Source organism: Eublepharis macularius, chromosome 6, assembly GCF_028583425.1.
Source record: "Eublepharis macularius isolate TG4126 chromosome 6, MPM_Emac_v1.0, whole genome shotgun sequence".
Taxonomy (NCBI): Eukaryota; Metazoa; Chordata; class Lepidosauria; order Squamata; family Eublepharidae; genus Eublepharis; species Eublepharis macularius.
Window position 1 is genome coordinate 136767945 of NC_072795.1, and position 16557 is coordinate 136784501.

General features: G+C 44.2%; 1 protein-coding gene across 1 annotated transcript; it reads left to right on the forward strand.

The window, feature by feature from the left end:
• Nucleotides 1-1184: 1184 nt before the first annotated feature.
• Nucleotides 1185-15759, forward strand: LOC129332451 (uncharacterized). The gene is made up of 2 exons (XM_054983588.1): nucleotides 1185-1225; nucleotides 11827-15759. Exon 2 carries the CDS (start codon nucleotides 13150-13152, stop codon nucleotides 14116-14118), a length of 969 nt encoding a protein of 322 aa, XP_054839563.1. The 5' UTR covers nucleotides 1185-1225; nucleotides 11827-13149; the 3' UTR covers nucleotides 14119-15759.
• The last annotated feature ends 798 nt before the right edge of the window (nucleotides 15760-16557 follow it).

The following is a 16557-nucleotide window of genomic DNA, read 5'->3' on the forward strand; positions in this document are numbered from 1 at the left end:
CAGCCCAGAGATGGAGTCTGTGCCCACAGACTCAGCTGGGGCACAGGGGGAAGATGCCAAAGGGCCACCACCAGAGCACCCAGCAGAGCCACGCTGGTCCTTCCTGGGCCTCGGCTGCTGGCCCGGGCACAGGGAGAAGACACGCCAGCCTGAGTGGCTGCTGGAGCAGACAGCAGAGCCGCACCTGTCCCTCTGGGGCCTCACCTGCCAGCCTATGCAGCGCTAGAGTTGGCAGAGGCCACCCCAACGGCAGCAGCAGTAGAGGGAACTGCTGGCTGTACTGCACCGTTGCCCTCTGAGCTGCAGACGCTGGCCTGAGTGGCAGCAAGACCGTGGGAGCCTCTGCGGGGAGGGCCAAGCATGCGGCCAGTGCACCAGGTTTTCAAGAGCCTTTTATACAACGGGCTTGGTAGCTAATTTGTCAGAAACAGTCACATGTGTCCATCAACTGAATAACTAGTGGACAGTTATGCCTATTAATTAGGGAAAAGTCTGCCCTGCTCAGGTGCCTTTAACTGAACATCAATAGAAATCAGTAAGAGAAACTTTGGATAGCATGGAGACACGGTTGTTTGGCAGTATCTCCAGATTTGAAAAGATGCTGTTATATGCAAAGTTAGGCATCCAGTTGGAAAGCAGGTGAGTCTACTGATACATACAGTTTTAAAAAACTTTTTTAAAGCACTGGAAGATTCCATAGTTCTCTTTAACATTTCTCTTGTCCTAAAATGTCATTAGAGCAGAATGCACAGCATGTTTGTAATCCTAGCAGCAATCACTGATTTCTAGAGTACCCAGACAAATGGATGTTAAGTGGGAATGTACAAAAACCAAATTTTTCTTTCTTCCAAAACCTCAGAAAGGTGCAAAAACTCATCATCGTCATTAGATTTAGAAAATAGATAGACTGAAACCAAAATTAAGCTTGTGTGGAAATTTCCTTAAAAGGGTTGTGTCACTTTAAAAAATCCCTTGTGGGAGGTGATACAGGCACCTTACTCAAATATTATTTACCTGTTTGTACTGTAAAGTCAGCAAATGCCTGGTCTCTAGTATCCTAGGTAGTCTCCCTCCCTTTCTTTGACAGCTGTATTAGACAGCAGGAACCCAGATCCTTTTGAGGGACGAAAAATGTGTTTTGGCTTGACAGCTATGAACAGAAACCCACAAAGAGCAACCTGAGCTCAACAGTGCTTGGAAGTGACAAGGTTTTATTAAAAATCAGGTAAGACTAGAAAGACCAGATTTGTGGTAAATGCCTTGCTTGTCTACTGGAAGTGTGTGGGAAAGGGAACACTGCCTTCTGTAAAATGTCAGGGTTAGAATAAACATTGTGACTGGTGAGGCAGAGTTTCGGTGCGTTTAACCAGAAGAAGGAGTTTTGAAAGGTTGGGTTAAGTGGCTGGGATTCTCTCTTCTGTATAACTACTAATTGTACAAGAACTTCTGCCTCCTTTTCATCAGGTCATCCTAAGGGTGTGTGAACAATCCAGCTTTTAAAGATGGCTATTGAATAGACATCCAGCCCAAAGCATATTGCCCTTGGTGAGCCAAAGTTTGTGAAACCGTCGAATCTTTCACATAGTGAAACAGCCAGATCGCGTAATGCAATGCTGTAAATATATTATATATATATATATATATATTACAATTGTAGAGTGGAACAGTGTTAGGAGGTGGCATGTGATTATGGCTGAGGGTATGATTGTGATTTGGGAAAAGCCCAGGACACACATTTCTCTGCAGCCACACAGGTATGGCTTGGGAAAATGGGGCCTTCCTTTATCTGCTGCCTGCAGCTAAAAATACTTTGCAGGGAGCATTCAGATCCGTGGCCATGATGGGCTTTGCATACTTGAGACATGTTGTTCTTGTATATGAGCTTTATTATTATTAGCACGTAGCTCGGAGGAAGGTCACAAGAACTAATCCTTAAAAACTGTATCATGTATTAGTTTAATATATAATCTGAGAAAGATTGGTCGTTTGGTGGTGTGGGCATCTTCCTTTGAAACATAGGACGTACATTTCTTGGTGCATTCTCAAGTTCATTTAAACACAGGCTAACTGTCTCTTTGCTGTCCTTTAACCACTTGATTGCCTTCACAAGTAGCATATTGAAAAAGGTGAAGTCTTCCATCCCTGAATGTATGTTGCAGAGGAGGGGATAATTCTAATTCCTGTGAATAATTCCAGATGGGTAGCCATGTTAGTCTGTTGCAGCATAAGTGGCACTTTAACCAGACCAACCTTCTTCATATGCATGTGGTAGTCCTTAGCAGACATCATACACATGCATACATTACTAAGCACACATCATACACATGCACAAGACATTGCTTATTTTAATGTGCTTTGCTTATTCCACAGAAGCTTAAAATGACATGTGTGGTTGCATGTCGGAACACATTGCAGCTCCTCAATGTTCTTGTACATTTCAAATGATTCTTGGCTAATCTCAACACAAATATAATATGGAAAATACTCTATAGGGTGAAGCTCATATAGAGTCATACATTCCTAGAGTTGAATGGGATCTTCAATCATCTACCCTCTGCTCAATGTAGGAAATGATCAGAGCGGGGACATTCCCAACAGACGGCTGCTCAGCCTTTGCCTGAAGTTATGCAGGGAAAGAGAGCCCGCCCACCCATTCTGCAGATAACTGGTTCTATGGTCAGACTATCCAAGTTTCTCCTAATGTTCAACCTCAGTATACCTTCCTATAACTGTATTGCCTCAGATCTAGCCTTGCCTTCTGGAACAACAGAGAACAAGTGTTTATTCTTCCATGTGACAGACCTTTCGTGTGAATGACCATTGGGAAGCAATATTTGGCCTGTTGAGTTTTCCCCAGTGGACCAAACAGTGCCCCACCAGACCTCTTCAGTTCAGGAGAACTCTATCTGGGGGGAGGCTGAAGCCCCTTCTCCATATGTGCTACAGATGTGACCCAAATCAGGTATTACTCATACAGGAACTGAAGAAAACCAGTGACCACGTATGATGGTTGCCCTGGCCCCAGCCTCTGTCCTCTGAACTGTGTCTACAGGCTGGTCAACATGTTCTCCAGGCTCAACATCCCCACTTTTTTCAACTGTTCCTCAATCAACTTGTTTTCTAGACCTCCCCCCCTGTCCTCGTTGTCTTATTCTGATCCCATTCCCATTCATCCACATCTTCCTTAAAGCATGGCACACAGAAAAAGATACAGCGAAGCAAAGTCCACCAAGTAAATTTTCTCAGTTTAGGGAGGTCAGAATCAACACAGCTGAGCAGGACCAGCCTAGCAGCTGGAAGCCAGGAAATCTCATCTTTGCCATCAATTCACTAGCTGTCTGTAGGCAAATCATGACCTCTCTATATGAGCTCCCCATGATCAGAAGAATAGCGCTGTCCTGATTTACAGGGTCATTATAAGGATTAATTATATACCATCTGTTCAAAAAGTGCCGTGTAAGTATTTGTTCTATGGCTGCATTGAGTCATTGCTGTAAGAGGCTCCTACTAGACCCTATACTCAAAATTTAGTGGTCACGGTTTTCCCCTTTAACTTCCAAGCAGCCAGCTGAGGCTGTTTGGCCACCGGAGGGGGAGGGGAGAGAGAGAATTGTTCACCCTGTCCTCTTATGCTAGAGTTGCCAGCTCCAAGTTGGGAAATTCCTGGAGACTTGAGGGGTGAAGCCTGGAGAAGGGAGGGTTTGGGGGAGGGAAAGGACCTCAGCATGGTATAATCCCATACAGTCCACCTGCCAAAGCAGCCATTTTCCCCAGGTGAACTGATCTCTGTGGCCTGGATATCAGTTGTAATTCTGGGAGATCTCCAGTCACTACCTGGAGGCTGGCAACCCTGCATGATGCTGATTCCCCAGTTTGCCTCTCAAAGGTGATATTATCAGGCCAATGAAGAGAAAGGAAAGGTTTCACATCTGTACCTGTTCTCTTCCCCCCAAATTGGTGAGGTTAAATGCAGCATGGGTTGAGGGGAAAGAAGTGATTTTGATTGCAGAAAACAGCAGGATGGGAAAGGGTTAAATACCCCTTCCACTTTCCCACTTCCTCCCATCAAATTAGCAGCCTCACATGGTTATTTGAAGCTAAAATTTAAAAAGAGAGAGAGAGAGAGAGAGAGACTTCAGCCCTGGATACCTTGCATTGCCTCTAGTGTGAGTCTGAGATCCAAGCTACAAGTGACGTCTTACACAGGTTGGACACTTGTCAGCTTCCCTCAAGTTTTGATGGGAAATGTAGGCATCTTGGTTTTTCAGCTTGGCTCTCCATTACAGCTGCAAGACCAAGACGACTATATTTCCCATCAAAACTTGAGGGAAGCTGACAAGTGTCCAACCTGTGTAAGGCGTCACTTGTAGTTTGGCTCTGAGATCCTGGATTGGCTTAGTTTGTCACAGATCATAAAGTGCAAGCAAATGTGTGGGGCTGAGGGGGCAGGATTATTGCCACACCCACATACTGAAGATCCTGCTTGCACAGGGGCCCTATGTACAGAGGCTACAATATGTACCCTGGAACCATATAGATGCTGGGCAAAACAAGAGCAACAAAGGACCAAGTCCATGGGAAGTAAAATGCAATACTCAACAGTAAATTTACAAAAGTTATATTCAAAGTGCAAGTGCTATAAATAGTGAAAATTCATACACATTGTAAATTCATACACATTGTAAATTCATACCCATATATTCATTCCATACTCATCACAGATTTGTAAGGGAAGATACATCCATATACACTGAACAGTAGGGCTATAACTCCATAGATCTTTTCATGAATTCTTATACAAGGTATTGTGCAAAGACTAACAGTCCTGAGTCCCTCCAGATCAATAAGGAGCGACACAGTTGGAGATGAAAAGCCAAGTTCCAAACCACGCCCAATCTGGGGCCGGCTTCATGCTGCAGATTTCGTGATTCCTTCATCAGGAGTGTGCAGTTCACTCCATCAGGTCAGGACAGAGCACAATCCAACGTTATTTCATCACCAACACTCTTGAAAGCCCATAACACGGCGGCTGTGCTTGTTCTCTTGCGCCAACTGGAGGGAGTAGCCATCTGTTTTTCCTGGGCAAAACAAGAGGGCAGAGCTCATGGGCTTCACACGCACCCTGCTTACTGCTATCAAGGTGGGGGATCACTGAGAGAAACAGCAAAATACGAGATTGTGTAGGAGAGCTCTTCTATCAGAAGTGCAGCTGGATACACAAACACTTTCACACTCATTTACTTGTGATAATGGGCTACACATCTTGTTTTTTGTTATAGCAGCAAATACACCCATTTGAAAAAAAATGGTTTTATTTTACACTTCCTTCAAGAAGTTCAGGGTGGTATGCATGGCCTCCTTTCTCGTCCCATTTTTATCTTCCCAAGGACCCCATGAGTAAGTTGGCTTGACCAAGAGTTTCTTTTACATGAAGACGCTCAAGTGTAGGGAGGCGCAATGTTAGCCGGGAAGCATAGTTTAAAAAGACAGAGCCAGTGGAAATCGCTCCTCAGAGGATTTGTTAATTTCACCTTTGCCTCCCCAAAGGGGAGGTGAAATTGACAGAGCCTTGGGGAGGAGAAGATGAAATTAACAAACCCTCTGAAGAGCAATCTCTGCCAGCTGTGTTTTTTTAAACTACCCTTCCCGGCTAACATTGTGTCCCTCTACACTTGAGGATCCCTGTGTTAAGATGTCTCATGTAGAGAGACTCTCAGCAACTGGACAAGGTCACCAAGGATGGAAGTTTTATTGTGTGAGCAGGGATTGAATCTGCACCTCCTCCATTGCAGTCTCCTGCTCTAACCCAGTAGAACTTAATGTTTAATCTTCCAGTTCCCACCAAGTATGCAATATTATCATCAAATCTCGCGCACAAAAGTCGCAAGGGAAAAGAAATGGGGCATATAAACAGCACTCCAGGCAAAGCAACTTTCTATAAGTAGGCATGTTTATGATACATACAAACACAGAAGTAACCAGTTCACAAAAAAGTTCCAATTTTTATTTGAGATTACTTGGCTCTTTGTGGAGAACATACATCTGCCTGGGGTTGCTATCACAGCAGTCTCATACAATGGATGGAATATAACAATAACTGATGCTCTGGATGGCTTTCTGACAATTACTAACTCTCAAAACTGAGATAAAGCACTCAGTGGTTTCCACAGTCCATTTCCCATAAAAATCCTTCAAAAAGCAGTAGTTTAAATCCTTTAAGAAGAGAGTAGTGTCTCCTTGCAACTCCACTGATGGAGAGCTAGCTTGGGATCTCCATTTCAATTTTTTATCAAAGACAGAATCGCTTAGGAACTTCCTCTTTTGTGGAGAAAAATCACTTCATCCATTACTTGTTCAGATCTCTTGTTCCATGATTCTCTCTCTCTTTTTTTATTGCCTGCTGTCGAAATTGGGGACAGAGCTACATTTAGTGCAATAGATCCAGAGGAGTTAGCCATGTTAGTCTGTAGTAGCAAAATTGTAAAGGGTCCAGTAGCACCTTTAAGACTAATTGACTTTATTGTAGCATAAGCTTTTGAGAGTCACAGCTCTCTTCATCAGATGCATCTGATGAAGAGAGCAGTGGTGCTCAAAAGCTTATGCTACAATAAAGTCGATTAGTCTTAAAGGTGCTGCTGGACTCTTTACTATTTAGTGCAAAAGGAGCAGATCCCAGACGCCTGCATCAAGTGCTCCACAAGAGCATCTCCTCCAGGATCATAGGCCCTGGGGCAAGTGTCTCTCCTTTCCTCTATGGCTGCTGCACCATTTCCCAGGATTACCCTCATTATGGAGAGAGTACCAAAAAAAAGATAGAAAACTACATATGAATAATCAAAAAGAGTCCAGTAGCACCTTTAAGACTAACCAATTTTATTTTAGCATAAGCTTTCAAGAATCAAGTTCTCTTCGTCAGATGCCTGATACAGAGACTGCATCTACATATGAATAGACTCTAACTATGCCCACAATCAGCAAATAATAGAATAGCTTCCATATGGGACTATCTGCAAAACAAGCAGAGAACCCTAATGAGTAATTATCAATGAATGTCTGGAGAACATGATCACACTTGGAAATCCAATCTGTATTTCTCGTTCATTGTCTTTCTGTTTACCATTTTATCTTATCGCCTTTAATAGGTAAAATCCAGTGGGTTTTTTTCCCACTAGAGTCAATGTTTGTTGAAAGAAAACTGTTTTTAGCAAACAAAATGGCTCAATTGAAAAGATAGAAAGCAGATAACAGTGTTTGTCGCACGCTTCATGAGAGCAATAAATTCTCTGAGCAAACTAGCTTTCCGGAAAGCCAGATCTGGTAAAAAAAGATATATACATTCTTTTATGATTTTTAAATGAATGTTCGAATCGGCGGCTTGGTTCTCTTGCAAGTTTATTTATTCCCCAAAGTGGCTTACATCATTAACACCTTCTCCATTTAATTCTCACAACAACCCTGTGAAGTGGGTCAGGCTGAAAGTGCGCGACTGACCCATGGTCACCCAGGAAGCTTCCATGACAGAGTGGAGATTCGAATCTGGGTCTCCAGTCCAACATCCTAACCACTACATTGCCGTGGCAGTAGGCTCTAAGTAGTATTAACAATGGGCATGATCCAGGCATAGTTGAGCCCTTGTACCTTTCAATGTTTTCTCAGATGCATCTCTCTGATTTCAGTGGCACTTACTCCCATACATTACATGCAAAGCTACTCTGGGGAGGGGGCATTTTGCAAATGCAAAACAGGAAGGAATGAGATGCATAAATAACCCTTTTCTCACCTACTACGTCACTGTTGCTCCTGAACTTTTTCATGAGCAATACAATGACAGTGTAGTAAAAATAGCCTTGTATATGTCTTAACAAGATACTTGACAAGGAACTCTCATTTGTCCTGAAATTAGTGAGAAATGTATGCGTTTCATGTTTCCTTGCCAAGGGTCATGTCATCAACTTTTAAGCCCAATTTGTCAAGTGTGTTTTAATACTAAGAACAGGCAATACAAGCCACCTCTGTTGGCCCCTTGCTTTGAAAACGCCGGCAGGGGTTGCAATAAGTCAGCTATGACTTGATAGCACTCTCCATCACATTTGATTGTCTTCTCATAACGTGACCAAAGTCCAATAGCCTCAGATTTGTCATTTTAGCTTTTAGGGAGAATTCAGGCTTCACTTGGTCTAAAACCTGCTTATTTGGCTTTTTGGCTATCCATGGTATCCGTAAGACTCTCCTCCAGAACCTCATTCCAAATGAATCCATTTTCTTCCCGTCAGCTTTCTTCACTGTCCAACTTTCACATCCATACATAGTATGGGAAATACCACAGCTGGAGTTATCTTGATCTTGGTTCCCAGAGAGACATCCTTATCTCTAAAGATCTTTTCTAGTTCCCTCACAGCTGCTCTTCCAAGTCTCAGTCCTCTTCTGATCTTTTGTTTGCAGTCTCTCTTTCGGTTAATGATTGAGCCAAGGAATAGAAAATCTTGAACAATTTCAATTTCCTCATTGACAACTTTAAAAGTGTGTAATTCCTCAGTTTTCATTACTTTTGTCTTCTTGATGTTCACCTGTAATCCTGCTTTGGCACTTTTTCCTTTAACCTTCATCAGTAGTCGTTTCAAGTGTTCACTATTTTCTGCCAGTAAAGCTACAGAACGCTTCTAATGACATGGATTCTTTAATTCACATCCCTTTATGATTTTCAGAGATGTTCTACACCCTTTCATTAAAGAGGCAATCCCTTTTTAAATAAGATAGGCCACTGTATGTTCCCAGCCTCAGGCCATTATTAAGCAGCAAAAATGAACCGAGCTACCTTTAGAGGCTCCAAAAATAGCACAAGACAAGGGATCAAAATGATATTGTTGCCTCACCTGGAAAACTAGTTTATGGGGACTTTTTCTTTTGAAAAACGAACCGCCTCTGGGTTGATTCGTCTGTCACAAAATCCTCATGACCGCCAGAGGACTTTTGATAAAACATTAATCTGGAGTTCAGCGCTCAGAACTTAATTCCCAGGTGCACAAGTTCCCAATTTAGATTGGAATCATGACACTTGTGGAGCAGAGCCTTAAAGTTTTGCCTCATGCCATTTTCCTGTCCTGAAATGACCCAAGAGAGCAATTTGCCCCCTTGCAGAAACATATATACTGGTGGCTACACACAAGTGTCTGCAGTGGAGCAAACAGTAGCTCCCCAGAGCTGTTTCTGGTTCAGAAAACAGTATTGGGGAAACACTCTCCCCAGGCACCATGATCCCAATCCAAACTGGGCCCCTCCATACCTGGAAAACAGGTTCCAAGCATAGAACTCCCAGAATATGCCTCATCAAAATATGCACAGAGGCCACAAGAACTTTATAGCATGTGAATCAGCCCTCAGTTCTCATGCTATGAGAGAGAACATGGCATGGAGCTTGCTGTCTTTACACATCCAGGGGGGAACCCAAATTCTTCCTCACCAAGGTGAAAACCTACTCATTTCCTTATGTAACTCAGGCATTGAAACCAAGGATGAGTTTATGGTCTAGAGTCTCCTTTCTTAAAGTATCCCCCTTTATTCACAGTTGGTATAAGCAAAACTGTATTTATTGTAAGAGAGAGAACATTGGCTATGGTACTCCCTACCTCCCAAACTTTCCTCCCTTCCCAAACCAAAGGTTCAGCATCCCAAGATGAATGATGGCCTATCAAGCCAAGGTCTTACTTATAGTTCATTAAGAGTGCAGTTGTTAGGTAATGTTTGTGGTCGGCCTGTTGGAAGTGGGTGTCTTCCTGCAGAACGTGGGGCTCCAGGCCACCACCTTGAAGAGATCTCAGAGGCAGCTTTTCCCCAGGAAGTGATTTTAGGGAAGAAGGAGTAGGAGGGTGCACTCCAGAAGAAATCAACTACAATTCAAAGAGATAGTAGAAAAGAGCAAGAGTCTAGTAGCACCTATAAAACTAACAGAATTTGTGGTAGCATAGCATATGAGCTTTTGTGAGTCACCACTAACTTCTAATAACAATAACAACAGCATTCCATTTCTATACGGCCATCCAGAACAATTTAACACCCACTTAGAGCAGCTTACGAAGTATGTTACTATTATCAACAATCACCCTGTGAGGTGGGTGGGGCTGAGAGCGCTCCAGAGAGCTGTGACTGACCCAAGGTCATCCAGCTGGCTTCAAGCAGAGGAGTGAGGAATCAAACCTGGTTCTCCAGATTTAGAGTCCCATAGCTCTTAACCACTATACCAAACTTCTTCAAATACAGCTAGAATGTGAGCCCATCTGTCCTTATATCTTGGAAAGTGGAGTGATTACAGAAACCAAATGATAATAGCCGATGAATGACAATGGCAGGCGTGATTGAACAGGGTGGGGTATGCACAGGGGTAGTGGGTGTGCGGAAATCAGCATTGGTAATGAGACAGGAAGCCTATGTCTCAATTCAGTCCAGGTAGATGCATTGTCTTGAGCTTCATTATCAGTTGCAATTCAGCAGTCTCTCTAATCTCCCTTTGAAATTCCTCTGCAGGATAATTGCTTCTTTTAGGTCAGCAACTGAATGTCTTGGAAGGTTAAAATGTTCCCCCACTGGTTTTTGAATGCTTTGGTTTCTAACTTATGTCCATTAATTCTTTGTCGCAGGGACTAGCCAATTGGACTCACATTCTAGCTGTATCTGAAGAAGTGAGCCATGACTCACAAAAGCTCATACCCTACTACAAATTTTGTTAGTCTTATAGGTGCTTGAAGCTTCCACCTGCAGCTTCTTCTGAGTCCTTTCTGTCAACATACCTGTTGCGTGGAAGAAACACAAAGGCATCGAAAAGGCTTCCCCCACTTCCTCTTTCCCAGTTCAAAATAACCAGCCCACCAAGGTTACTGTGAACAATGTAACTACACACACTCTTCCCAGCATGCAAATTAAGTAGTTGCTTTGTTCCACCCTACAGTCTACATTCCCAGTGCTCTATGCTTACGTGGTACTGGGTGACCTTGAAGCAGTTCTGTAGGGAAGGGGACAGACAGAGTAGAGTGATCTGTACTCCATAAGGCTGGATCACAGGGGGATGGTTTTCTGAGATCTCCCATGTGCCTATAGGAAGAAGGAGGCTCGGTGTAAGGGAGTTGCCCTAAAACAGGCTCCTGAAGGTAATAATTATTTATTTATTACAGTCATTTGACCAGCATAACTTAAAAACAGGCAATTCACTTGCCATCAACTGACAGAGTCCACCACCAACAGGTTAAAAAGTGAAGAGAAATATATTACATGAAGATGAATTAAACGCAAGCAGAAGTAACAAAATAGCAAGAAAACATTTAAAATTATGCCCACTGATTTGCATCCCCCATGAACAGTGGCTTGGTATGAATCAGCTGCTGGTCCGTTTTATATCTCAGATATGTGCTGGGCTTTACGAATTGCCACATAAAATTTTGGGGGTTACTATTTTTACACACTCTCTTTCGCCCGTAAGCAGCATCCCCAGCTAAGCTTGGCTTGAGGGGCCAGAAGGGTGATACTCGGCTCTGGAATCCTTTCCTCAGACTATTAACAGGATTTTTTAAAAGTTGGTTGGGAGGGGCAGTGCCAACGTTGAGCAGCACAAAGATGGGGTGTGTGACAGCTGTCTCCAACCTCTCAGTCCATAACTCACTGGTGCTTGCACAAGAGGGGGCGCTTTCCCCACCCCTGTGTGAAAACAGCCAGTGTTAGCTGTGGTTTTTCAGAAATGTAAAAGTTCAAAAACTCGTAAGAAAGGAGGACAGGGTTTTGCAGGTGTGCAAGCCTTAAAGATACATATGTTTTTCAGACTCATTTTTCCTCCCACAGATCTGTTCCAAACCTTGAGGGAAGAAAATCAAGTGGAAAGCTATGGTGCAAACCGTCCTGGCACCATGGATGATTGCCTTGGTCATCTTGGCCACAGTGCTGATCATGGGCTTTCTCATGTTTCTCCCTCCTGCCGTCGTGCTGTTCTGGAGAATGAACACCTTGTCGCAGATCTCTTTGGACGGTGCTGTGTAACCCACCTCCATCCCACTTACTGGAAATGCAAACCCTGGAGGCTGCTTGCAAAGCTGAAGCTTTATCTCCCCAGTTATCAATATGAAGCAACAGATGGTCACGATCCTGGACAGAAAGGAAAACTCCTTATCTTGAGACATTTGGTGCAGAGAAATATGTTTTCTTTTAATCCAGCTTAAAATGCCTTGCCGTTCAGCAGAAAAAATGTTTTAAAGCCAGTGCAATATATATAATTCCACAAGGGCTGTCAGGTTAGTTAGCAGGAAAACAAAGCAGGAATCCAGTGGCACCTTTAACAAACTATATTCCAGTAGAAACTTTCTTGAGTCAGAGTTTATGTCATCAGATGCATTGAAGTATATAGCCATTAGGCGGATATTTTTATATTCACAACTGGGGCTGCCAGGTTCCCCTCTATTCTGTAGAGCAGAATAAGGTTAAAAAAATGGTGTCACGTGGTACCTTGATATCACTTCCAGTTCTGGGCCTGGAAGCGACATCTCAGCATTGAGCGATGCTCTAGCAACTCCCCCAGAGATTCCTAGATGGTTGCCAATATCATTTCCAGGTCCCACAGTGGAAGTGATGTAATGGCACCATGCAACACTGATTTTTGAAGTCTCTGCCCCATCATTGTTCTTGGATATACTGGGGGGGGGGGCAGGGAATGTTGCAAAGACATGCCCATTTACAACAAATTCCAATCAAAACAGTAACTAGTTTACTCAGAGTGGGTGAAGGCCCCCCTCCAATTCTTGATTGATAGGCAAAGTAGGATTAACAGAAAAATCTAGTGCAAAGTAACCAGATATACCAGGAAGTTACAGAGGGATAGCTGGATGATATATATATAAGGACTTGGGTTTTCAAGATTTTAACACCTAAAGTGAGTGAGCAATCCAAGGTCACTGTTTTTGGGGGGATAAATAACCTTGAATTTATTAAGGAATTCTACTTCAGCAATTTTTGTGTTTGATTTTTCTTTTCAAGTTCCTTTGTAGGAGAAGAGTGTCAAGGCCAGACAAACTGTAACTTTTTGATCAACAATAGAATGCTCTGCAAGGTCAAAATGTTCACTTGATATACATAGCATAGCCATAGTGGGATACTGGGAGTAGAATCCTAATAATGCATACACAGAAGGAAGTCCCATTGAGTTCAATGCATATTTACTTGGAATTTAGCCTCAATGTTTTCAATAATGCTTACTCCCGGGTAAGTATCCTTAGAACTGCAGTCACAGCTGAATTGAATGGTAATCACTCTTTTAATAACAACAACATTCAATTTATATACCGCGCTTCAGGACAACTTAATGCCCACTCAGAGCAATTTACAAAGCGAGATGGGCACAAACAGAAAAAAAATAAACGTGATGTTCGTTGTTCATTGCCATCCACAAACATGGCCCTGTTCACTAACATGTTCATGGCTGGCTGTGTCCGGGGTCTGCAGCACGGCCCCCAGACTTGCTGGGAGAAGAAGATGAGAGACAGCCAGGAGACAGCCACCCAGCTGCCCCAGCAGACCCCCAGGGCCTGGACCTACCTACACAGGAGGGAGGGAGAGAAGCACCCAAGCCTCAGAGGGTTAGAAGGGGCAGGTGGAGGCCAGCTAGTCCCACCCTCCAGTGGGAGGCTAGGAGGCCAAGCAGGGAGAGTGGGGTCAACCCTGAGGGGGCCAGAGCAGAGGGAGAGTGCAAAGACAGCGGGGACAGACAAACAGCAGCTGACCAAGCAGAGGCCTTACCAGCCAGGGAGGAGAAGCAGCCACAGCAGCTCAGAGCCACACCCCAGCCTACAGCCCAGCTTAGAAGGCAATAACCTGGCTCAGGGGATGCCCGGAGCAAAGCAACTCCAGGTGGAGCTGCCTGAGGCATTCTGTTGGAGAAGCTGGGCAGCCAGCCAAGGGGCCACAGCTGGGCCTGCCTTGAACAATCAGCTCAGCCAGAGAGGCTTGACAGCCAGCCAACGAGACACAGCTGTAGCAGGCCAATGGAGCCAAATCAGCTACCCCAGCTGCAACTGCTTGAGGCAGCCCAGGACAATGCTGGAAGGCAAAGGAGGGGTGTGGCCTGGCAGGTGGAGCCTGGGATGAGGGGTAGGATATAAGGAAAGTCCACCCACAGGGGGGGGTGGGTTGCATAGGAGTGATGGAGCGGGAGTGAGTATGAGGAGGCAAGTTGATGAAGGAGGAGATGGAGGGGGCTGATGGGAGCAGGTTGAGCAGGCCAGTGAGTGGACTGAGAGGGAGTCTGTGTGATGTATACCGCCCCTCCTTCCACAGAGCACGGTCCTGCAGTATCCCTGACACCCCTTTGAAGTCAGAGCCAGGTATGCCAGCGCCCTGCCCAGTGGTGACCGCGACAAGCCCTGACAGGCTGTTCGTGGGGGCCAGCAGGCTCTCCTCCAGCCATCATCCAATTTGGTCAAGATCCCTACTGCACTACTCCCAGAAACCTGACCTGAGCAGGCAGCAGGAAAGGTGCCAATGATAAATAATAGCCTGGCAGCAGCCCTGGAACTTGAAGGGGTAGATCACTACAGCACTGCTCCCAGAAACCTTACCTGAGCAGGCAGTGGGAAAAGTACCAATAATAAATAATAGCTTGGCCCAGAGCCTGGCATCAACCCTGGAACTTGAAGGGAATCCCTATCCCACCACACACAAAGAAAATTCAAGCTCCAATGCACTCTCTCTATCAAAATGCCAACAGCAACTGTCTCTCTCCCTCTCCACTGTCTGCAAACTAAGCCAGAGCTGGGAGCACCCCTCCCCCCTGGTCTTTGCTCCCCTGTAACAAATTTGGAGCTCCACACTTGAAAGGAAGACCTGCCTATCAAGCTAAATTGGGCATAGATTGGGGTTTCCAGGGCAACAGTAGGAGTCCAGACAGAGTTCAGGCAGTCCCTGCCTCTGGTTGCCAAGGGAATTGATTGCAGGTGCCAGACTGTCTGGCTTGATGAACAGCAACCAACGAGGCTTGCAACAACCCCCTGTTCATTTAGAATGGAACCTCACAAACAGCTTGTTCGTGAACAGCAGATTGGGCTGTTTGTGGCTTTTTTTTGTTCATATTGCTGTTCGTGCCCATCTCTAATTATTGTCACCACAACAAAACATGCTGTGAGGTGGATGGAGCTGAGAGAGCTGTTACTGCCCCAAGGTCACCCAGCTGGCTTCAAGCAAAGGAGTAAGGAATCAAACCCGGTTCTCCAGATTAGAGTCCCACACTCTTAACCACTGCACCAAACTAGCTTTATTCACATTATGCAAACTCGAAATATGGTTGAACATTTGTAAGTTTAACGAAGTTCCTTTCTTTTTTATTTTTGATTATTTATTCAGTAAGACATGAGTTTCCTGTTTAGTTAACTCTACAGCTTTAAATTCAGTCTTGTGTGTTGGTATCATGTTCTGCAATGTCTGAAATAAAATAAACCATGTATTTTCACTTTGTTCAAATTTTAAGGATCCAGGTAGACAAAATAGTTTCCGGTCTCCCCGTGCCTTATAAAAGTATTTTTCAGGTAAAAATGATGGCATGTAGGGAAAGGAGGAGAGGCAAGCAACTTTTTCATCTATTTGTGGGATAATTTCTCCTCTGGCTGGCCGCGTGCTTGTAAACTTTAATACTGCTGTTTTGATTGGTTATTGTTTTGCTGCTGGAAATATTCTTGAAATGTTATTAATCCTTTACAATTGTTTAAAACTAATTGCTGTTATTTATTGTTTTGTTTTTAGCTGTCTTGGGCAGGGTTTTTTGGAGAGGTGTCATCTGCTGTCCCTTAGGAGTGTCCCATTGCCTTATCTGTGCTCTGTTTGTATATTGAAAGATAAATATCACAAAAATGCCGCAAGTCTCCAGTGCTTTCTCATCCAAAAAAAGCCAAACCCAAGAACTACCTCAGACACTTCTCATTGCTTGAGGGGTGGAGGAGTTCACACAATTATAATCATTGCCTACATGTGGGCCAGAAAACAGAGAGTTGAACTACCTGGTGTTTCACAGAGAACTTTTTTTACAGTTTCAATGCTAAACTGCGGCAGTTTTTTCTTTGAGGTTCCTCGTGATACCATTTTCCATTTGTCATCTTTCCATAGTTCCTTGTCATTTCTCTACTTTTGATCAAATTTTGAGAAAGCTCAGTGGAAATATGAAGAAACCATGGCGAGAGAAAATTCACAGATGCAGAAAGAAATTGGAATGTATGGGGAAAGGAAGCCTTTGCTGTAAAGTTAGCTCTTTCCACCTGGAGACAGTGGTTGGAAGGGGCTCACCGCCCCTTCAAAGTGTTGACAGATCACAAAAACTTAGAGGCGCTACGCACCCCCCGTCGGCACAATGCTAAACAGCTTCGGTGGGCAGAATTTTTCTCTAAGTTCAACTTCACACTGAATTACTTGCCTGGCAAATCTAACTTCTTAGCGGACGCCCTTTCACGCATGCCCCAACATGATAGCCAGAGGGTGGAGATAATAGACACTGTCTTCTCGCCCACCCAATTGGGAGGAGCGGTGACTACGCGTAGCCAA